This window comes from Lucilia cuprina, chromosome 2 (assembly GCF_022045245.1).
Source record: "Lucilia cuprina isolate Lc7/37 chromosome 2, ASM2204524v1, whole genome shotgun sequence".
NCBI classification, from domain to species: Eukaryota; Metazoa; Arthropoda; class Insecta; order Diptera; family Calliphoridae; genus Lucilia; species Lucilia cuprina.
In genome coordinates this window covers 55,841,159-55,849,907 of record NC_060950.1, presented here as the reverse complement: position 1 = coordinate 55,849,907, position 8,749 = coordinate 55,841,159, and the positions used below count along the sequence as shown (strand labels likewise).

General features: G+C 33.1%; 3 protein-coding genes across 3 annotated transcripts in view; 1 reads left to right on the top strand and 2 right to left on the bottom strand.

Annotated features, from left to right (window-relative positions):
• The window catches only part of LOC111686438 (rab GDP dissociation inhibitor alpha), a 3,930-nt gene extending 1,544 nt beyond the window's left edge, over positions 1-2,386 (top strand). The window contains exons 2-3 of the mRNA XM_023448795.2: positions 176-651; positions 791-2,386. Of these exons, the coding sequence (XP_023304563.1) occupies positions 176-651; positions 791-1,252 (938 nt within the window). The 3' untranslated portion in view covers positions 1,253-2,386. The remainder of the gene's footprint in view (positions 1-175; positions 652-790) is intronic.
• A 2,596-nt stretch (positions 2,387-4,982) lies between these two features.
• LOC111686451 (STING ER exit protein) lies at positions 4,983-5,940 on the bottom strand. The gene is made up of 4 exons (XM_023448807.2): positions 5,749-5,940; positions 5,537-5,688; positions 5,225-5,476; positions 4,983-5,160 (listed from the first exon to the last, which is right to left on the bottom strand). Exons 1-4 carry the CDS (start codon positions 5,867-5,869, stop codon positions 5,008-5,010), a joined length of 678 nt encoding a protein of 225 aa, XP_023304575.2. The 5' UTR covers positions 5,870-5,940; the 3' UTR covers positions 4,983-5,007.
• Positions 5,941-7,129: 1,189 nt separating this feature from the next.
• LOC111686445 (mitogen-activated protein kinase p38b) lies at positions 7,130-8,651 on the bottom strand. The gene is made up of 2 exons (XM_046956516.1): positions 8,431-8,651; positions 7,130-8,297 (listed from the first exon to the last, which is right to left on the bottom strand). The coding sequence occupies exons 1-2, from the start codon at positions 8,537-8,539 to the stop codon at positions 7,291-7,293; spliced, it is 1,116 nt and encodes a 371-aa protein (XP_046812472.1). The 5' UTR covers positions 8,540-8,651; the 3' UTR covers positions 7,130-7,290.
• Positions 8,652-8,749: the final 98 nt, after the last annotated feature.

Genomic DNA, 8,749 nt, shown 5'->3' with positions numbered 1-8,749 from the left:
TCTATCTATCTATCTATCTATCTATCTATCTATCTATCTATCTATCTATCTATCTATCTATCTATCTATCTATCTATCTATCTATCTATCCATCCATCCATCTATCTACCTATCTACATCAACAGTTTTTGCAATCCAATTCGCTAAAACCATTCTTTTTATCCTTCTCTTACAGGTATGTTCGAAAAACGCCGTTTCCGCAATTTCTTGATCTATGTTCAAGATTTCAAGGAAGATGATCCCAAAACCTGGAAAGATTTCGATCCTTCAAAGGCAAACATGCAGGCACTATACGATAAATTCGGTTTAGATAAGAATACACAAGATTTCACAGGACATGCCTTGGCCCTGTTCCGTGACGATGAATATTTGAATGAGCCAGCCGTTAAGACCATACAACGTATTAAATTGTATTCGGATTCATTAGCCCGATATGGTAAATCACCATATCTATATCCCATGTACGGTTTGGGAGAATTACCACAAGGTTTTGCCCGTTTATCGGCCATTTATGGTGGCACTTATATGTTGGATAAGCCAATCGATGAAATCGTTTTGGGCGAAGGTGGCAAGGTAGTGGGTGTACGTTCTGGTGATGAAATTGCCAAATGTAAACAGGTCTATTGTGATCCCAGTTATGTGCCCGATAAGGTGAGTAAGAAACATAAAATGGCAAAAAAATCTATTTTTACTCGTTTAAGCAGTTAACAAAGAAAATCTAATAAATTAATTAAAAATGTGTCTTACAACCGTTTTAACCGTTTTACTTGTTTTTTTTTTTCTTTTCCAGGTACGAAAGAAGGGTCAAGTTATACGTTGCATTTGTTTATTGGATCATCCAATTGGCAATACTAAAGATGCATTATCAACCCAAATTATCATTCCACAAAAACAAGTCGGTCGCAAATCAGACATTTATGTATCATTGGTCAGTTATGCCCATCAGGTTGCAGCTAAAGGCTGGTTCGTCGGCATGGTTTCGACTACCGTCGAGACCGATCAGCCTGAAAATGAAATTAAACACGGTTTGGATCTACTAGAGCCCATTGCACAAAAGTTCATTTCGATCTCGGACTATTATGAGCCACTCGATGATGGTTCCGATTCTCAAATATTCATTTCGGAATCTTATGATGCCACAACTCATTTCGAAACCACTTGTCTCGATGTCTTGGACATTTTCAAACGTGGTACTGGTGAAGATTTTGATTTTTCTAAAATCAAACATGAATTGGGTGATGAAGATCAGTAAATTTTGCGAAACTGTTGAATGAAATGACTTTTAGAAACAGCAACAACAACAACATCAACATTAACATCATGATCATAAATTTTTATTAGCGTGCAGTTAACACAGGGGAATCAAAACTTGGCTAAAAATAACAACAACAACAACAACAACAACACCACAGCAAACACAAAATATATATGAAAAACAAAGAGAAATATTGAAATAAATTGAAAATGGAAAAAAATTATGAAAAAAAAAGAAATGGTATTAAGTAAAATTATGCATTATAAACATAAATAAAACAAAGAAACAAAACCACAAGATTTGCTTAGAAAGAAAACATCATTACAAACAAAAAAAAAATAATAATAAATATTAAATAAAAGCTTAACAAAAAAAGTATAAACAAAAAAAAAACTCAATTATATTTAAATAAAATGAAAAAAAGCAAAATATAAAAAGAGATTTTATAAAAAAAACCCTTTAAGAAAAGTAAACCTCCTTAACTGTCACTCTGTCTCTCTTTTTGACTTAATTTCTCAACAGCAAACCTGGTCCCATGCGCCCCTTATAACTCACTGTCTGCAACAATTCCAATTAAATAGATTTGTTAAACAGAAGAACTCTTTAAATAAAATATTTATAAATATATTAATAAAATATAAATAAAAATGTATTGAAAATAAACTATTACCGAAAAAAAACAAAAAACATTCTTCTTAAACAAAAGTAAAACCTAAAGAAAAAAAAAACATTTTATATAAAAAAATTATAGTAATTGGAAGAAAATTTATAATTTATGCGTTTTAAATACAATATTCACCAGAATAATAAAGCAAACAAACGAAAACAAATTATTCTCTTAGTTTGTGTTAACAAAAGAAAAACTAAAAACATTAAAAAAAAATTAAAAATTAAAAACAAAATTGCTGCTTGTTCTAAACGTTTTTCTTAACTCTTCTTTAAAAAAACAGCTTACAGCAACTTCTTTGTTTAATTATTTAAACTAAAAGAGATCATCCAAAAAAAAAAATAAACAATAATTCTATGTTCTCTTGTGTAACACAAAATCAATTAATTTTATTAATTTTTCTATATATTTTTCTCTCCTTTTTTTCTTTCCAATTGTAGCATTGTATACAGTAATTAATTAAATTATAAAACAAAAAACAAAAATTTTTAAATACCAACATGAAATGAAAAACAAAAGATTTCAATGATAAACATGCATTAAATACATAAATGTAAACAAAAGATAAAACAAAACTTCTTATAATACTTTGTGTTTTTTGAAAAACTACAAATCCAATGTGGACTTAAACACTATTACATCTTCAAAAAGAAAGTGCCAAGAGGTAAGTTAATCTAAATACAAATTTCTGCATTTTATTTAAAACTATAGAGGAAAAATAGCTTTTATGAAGCTTTATCTTAAAAAAAGCTTTTTTAAATGATATTTAAACAAAAGTTTTTTCTAAAAAACTTTTTCTAAATATCATTTTAGAAAAAAGCTTTTCCTATATTTGTAATTTGGTTAATTTTTCGCCAAACTGCCAATTAAAAATGTGTTGGTCTCTATATAGTCCCCAATGAATGTAGTGTCTTGCAATTAGAGATTCTAGCGATCTGTAAAGCGACAAGAACAATGCTAATCTCTATATCCATCTAGGGGCGGTTGTAGTCATTTATGTCGATAACCAGTCGAAGGAGTTCAAATTCCCAAAAATCTTGGCGGTCACATTCGAAAGCCTATTCACTTCTTCAGCACACGCCAATGCCATCACGCAAGATCCTCAAAGTCCCTTCATATTCCCCAATGAATGTTGGGTCTTGCAAGTAGAGATTCTAGCGATCTGTAAAGCGACAAAAATGATCCATATCGATCTAGGGGTGATTGTAGCCGTTTATATCGATAACTAGTCGAAGGAGTTTAAATTCCGACCGCGCACCAATCAAAAATCTTGGCGGTCGCATTCGGAAGCTCCTTTACTTCTTCAACTGTCATCACGCAAGGTTCTCATAATGCCTAATGAATGTAGTGTCTTGCAAGTAGAGATTCTAGCGATCTGTAAAGCGACATAAACGATCCATATCGATCTAGGGGCGGTTGTAGCCATTTATGTCGATAACCAGTCGAGGAGTTCAAATACCGACCGCGCACCATCCATAGCGCGGTCGCATTCGGAAAACCTCTTTACTTCCTCTGCACACGCAATTACCATCACTCAAAGTCCCTTCATATTCCCGAATGAATGTAGTGTATTGCAAGTAGAGATTGTAGCGATCTGTAAAGCGGCAGAAACGATGCTAATCCATATCGATCTAGGGGCGGAAAGTCTCCTTCCTTCCTCAGCACACGCCACTGCCATCACGCAAGATCCTCCAAGTACTAGCCGGCTAATTAGCTACATATAAAACGATTGGTCGTTCGGTGGTTAACTAAGCTGCTCCAGTGTAGTCACCGAGCGAACAGGTCTACCCAGTGGAGGCCGTCCACCGCCCATAGCAGAAATAGAGAAGAACCTGCCGCGGAAAACAAGAGTTGCTCTGGTACAACTTAGATCGGGATGGAGCAACAAGTTCAACGCCTACTGGTCCCTCATAGACCGTGGCGTCCCCAATATAAGCCCAACATGTGTCCAGCCCAATCTATTTATAGACTTACCCTACTGAAGTAGACCAATTTCTTGGCTTGGAGCTAAATACTGAACCCCCGGATTAAAAATTGTATAGTTTAAGCTGTAACAACAACAACCCAGCGGTATTTTGGCAGCTTTGAATGTTTCTCCACTGGATTGTTGTTGTTAAGCCTGTTGCTCCTCCCCGTTCACAGTTGTGCCAGAGCAACTATTGTTTTCCGCGGCAGCTGGGTGCGCGACCTCCAACATTCAAAGCTGAAAAAATCTAATCACTCTAAAGAATATAGATGCTTGCCGACACATTAACTGGGAACATCACCTGCACGAGGAAACGAAGGTCTTCCCTGTCAAGGAACTCAATGTCATGTTAACTATAGAATTCTTCCTGGGATGTTATCCGAGGAGTCATTCCAACTTTAACATACACCGAGGCATGTCAGGATTGATTTTCGTATATACAAGGAAAGCATGTTCATGATCAATTAGATCAGTCCTCGGCTGCTTTGAAACGACATTCATCCAGTTGAACAACCCCCCACCCTCCCCCAACTAGATTTTTGTATAGTTTAAGGTGTTACAACAATGTGGCTCTTAGAGCTTTGGCATATTATATGGTGCATTCATTTGCGCCCTCTTTTTAGATTGTAAAAATGTCCTTAAGTTCATTATGAAACTGTTTACTATAAGACTGTGTTTGGTAAAGGATTACTGCACTATGCATGATAATGAAGTGGCAGACGAACTAGCTAGATTAGTATCGAACCATGACATTGATGATAATGGATAGAAAGGTGAAACTGTCACTAATATAGGTTGTTTTCGAGAGAATTTTCAACCAGTTCAGGAATAATATAATAAATTGCAAAATCTCAAAGGCCTTATGACAAATGCTGGATGTGACTGCTACCATGATAATATATATTATAGGACAGCATAGACATTACAAGACTAGGGGCATTGCAAAATTATGGTCTCTTAGTGGGGCAGTAATATACCAGTCTATAGCAGTATGTGCGAGGAAAATGCATAAGAACTAGTGACGAACTAAGACAATACAACAGAATCCTAAAACTTTATCTAAAATTATCTTTCCAGCATTAAAATATCAAATGTTTTTTTATATAAAACATTTTTTTATTAAATATCCAACAAAGTTCCTCTAGATTTCTTGCCTGGCGGTCCCTCATCTTGTTTTGCTTTCGCTCCAACATCTACCAGTTTGCCACCTTTGCGCTGTAATTGCTTTTCAATAATACGAGCATTATTCGCATAGCTATCGGCAATTTCACGCTAAATAAAGAAAATACAGTAAACTCTTTAATTCTGTAAAGATCTTTCAAACTGTTTTACATACCGCTTCAATTTCATCCTCTTCTTCGTCTATGGTAGAAACAGTAACCGAACTAAATTTACCCATATTTTTAGTGTGACGTGTAACCATAACCTTTTCCGATTCACCAGGCAATAGTTTTTTGGTCGTAGACGTTGCAGATTCCAAATTTAAGTGTATATCATTTTTGGTCTTAACCAAGGCATGATGTATTATGAAGGTTATATCAGATTTGGGTTCGTGACGGTAATATATGGGTAAATTACAAGATTTGCACTACAAGAACAAAAAACATTTATTTTAAAGACTCTTTAGACATTTCGTTAATTTACTTACATTATAACGATATTGTTTTTCAATGCCCTTCTCCTTGCGTCGTATATAAATAGTTTCACCATCTTGATAAGTTAATTTATGGGCATGATGTTTTCCATCTATTACACGAGCTCCATCTGTTCTTCTCAGCGGTAATTTTTCTATGGAACAATCTAGGGAAATAATGTTAAAAAGATTCTATTGCCCTGGAAGAACTCCAAATTAATGCTCACCCAAAATCAATGCCAATTTACCGCACAAACAATAGTAAATATTCAAGGGCGTTTCATCGTTATATTCTTCTTGATCTTTAGAATCTGAACAAACTATACTACGGGATACAACTTTTGGCATATTTTATTTTTTAAAGAATTTAACTAGAACTAAAAAATCTAAAAACGTTTCTGTTTATTGTTTATGTTTTGTTCAGACACATTCACTATAAAGTGATAACATACTAGTTGTTTAGTGTTGCCAATTAATAGGGTTTCTGTTAAATCTGAGAAAGTTGCAATACAAAAGTGTAAAAAGATGATGCAAATAATAATTTTTTTTTACTAAAATAAACATTAAAATGATTGATTTATCGATAAGTATAAATTATAGATACTTCAAAATATATTTTTTAGTTTTTAATTTAAGTTTTCATTAATTTTCCTTTAACATTTACAATTGCCTTCTTTATTATAAAACATGAATTTTTTTGATAACAGTGACGTTTTCTGTTGTTTTGTATGGCAACACTGCGAAGTTTAATCTTGTACTCACAAACATCAAAGGGCATTAAAATGGGAATAAATTTATTTTTTGATTAACTAATCGGATTATAAATTGGTATTTGATTGCCAATTCAAAAACCGGCTCTAAAAAAATGGACACAGTAAAAAGACGGGCACGAAGATTTGAAAACTTGAGACTTTTTCGTTTCTCTGTGTAATTTTTCATTTCTCTCAGTGTTAACAGATATTTTTTTAATAAAATAAACATTAAAATGATTGATTTATCTATAGTACAAATTATAGATACTTCAAAATATATTTTTTAGTTTTTAATTTAAGTTTTCAATAATTTTCCTATTACATTTACAATTGTCTTCTTCTCTTTTATAAAACATACATTCTTTTGATAACAAACAGTGACGTTTTCTGTTGTTTTGTATGGCAACACTGCGAAGTTTAATCTTGTACTCAAAAACATCAAAGGGCATTAAAATGGGAATAAATTTATTTTTTGATTAACTAATCGGATTATTAATTGGTATTTGATTGCCAATTCAAAAACCGGCTCTAAAAAAATGGACACAGTAAAAAGACGGGCACGAAGATTTGAAAACTTGAAACTTTTTCGTTTCTCTGTGTAATTTTTCATTTCTCTCAGTGTAATTTAAAATGTTAAATAGGAGCGTTTCTATTTAAGTTAAATTTTATTCAATTATTAATTGAAAGCTTAATTTAAATTACAATTGAACGTATTTTTTAAAAGTTTATAAATCTAATGTATAACTTGAATATTTAAAAAATATATACCACCAACAAATTGAACGTGTATTTATGTTTTTTTTGTAATAGAATAATAAATCGATAACGATTTTAAGGCATAGTTTTTTTACGTTACGTTTTCGTTTTTTTTTTTTTGCTTAATAATAGTAAAATATTAATTAAAGTTAATAAAAAGTTTTTAAAAATCTATATAAGTAGTTACTTTAACTGAGGTTAAGTACATTTTGCAAATCTGAGGTTATTTTTGCTGCCTAGGTTATTTATAACTTATTAAAACTAATTTACTGCAGATGATGGTGGTGGTTGTTCTTGAGCTTGCTTTAAAACATCAGCATAGGCTGGTAAAGGCTTGAAATTTAAGACCTCATTGAATACCAATTCCTTCCATTTATCCACTGGCAAATCCATATCTTCAAAACTTTGATCATACAAAGGCGATGTTTGTTCATCAGTAGGATCATGATATTTATCCATATAGGGATGTGCCAAAGCCTGTTCGGCAGTTATGCGCTGCTCAGCATCGAGTTCGAGCATTTTTTCCAACAAATCAATGGCTTGCGGATTGGCACCACGGAAAACATCACGGAAATTACGTCGCTGCATGACAGGTAGGGAACGTATATAATTCCGTGCACTGTCAGAGGATATTTTTTGCATAAAATCTTCTGGTGGGGTACCTAAGATTTCCATAATTAAATTCAGCTGATGTATATGATCGGTTCCAGGAAATAGAGTACGTCCCGTAAGCAATTCTGCCATTATGCAACCCACCGACCATATATCTACAGTCTGATTGTAGTGCATCCAGTTCAGCATAATTTCTGGTGCCCTATACCAACGGGTAGCCACATAACCAGTCATTTCACTTTCGGCCGGTCTGGCCAAACCAAAATCTAAAATTCTTAACTCACAATCTTCATTGACAGCAATATTTGAAGGCTTCAAATCACGGTGTATAATACCAGCGCTGTGTATGTATTTCAAACCCCTCAAGATTTGATAGACCAAAAACTGTACATGATCGTCTGACAACTTTTGTGTCCTTATAATATTATTAAGATCAGCATCCATTAGATGTGTGACCATATAGACCTGTTGGAAATTCTCCAAAGAAGTGACTGGCTGTCCAGGATGAAAAACATCCAAAAGACCAATGACATTTTCATGATCCATATGTTTCAACAAACGCAATTCGCGATACGTCCTTTTTGCATGTACGGCTGACTGGAAAGGTCGTGCCAGCTTTTTAATGGCCACTTTCATAGTTGTACCACGTACAACAGCTAAATGGATTTTTTTTCCAGAAAGAAAAAAATAATTTTATGTGAATATCTTATCATCATTAAGAAATGTTTAGCAGATTGTTATACAGACAAGTAAATTCAATATTTCCAATTTATCTTTTTGTATATTTACCTTTGCATACTTGACCGTAGGCCCCACTACCCACTGATTGTAATTGTTGGTATGTATCTGGTATTTCCCATTCTGTACGATTTATATCTAATTTATAGAATTTAGCCATTGTCTTTACAAATTGTATTGACTTTTTTTATTAATATTCACAAATTAGAAACTTTCTTCATTAAATCTTCGCCACAATAAAAAAATATTCACGCAATCAACATAAATATACGAGTGAAAATAAAACGTCAAAGAAGATTGTGTAAAAGAGAGGGAGAAAAACAATCAAAAGATTATGAGATGCCATATCATATGACAAAACCATCAACTA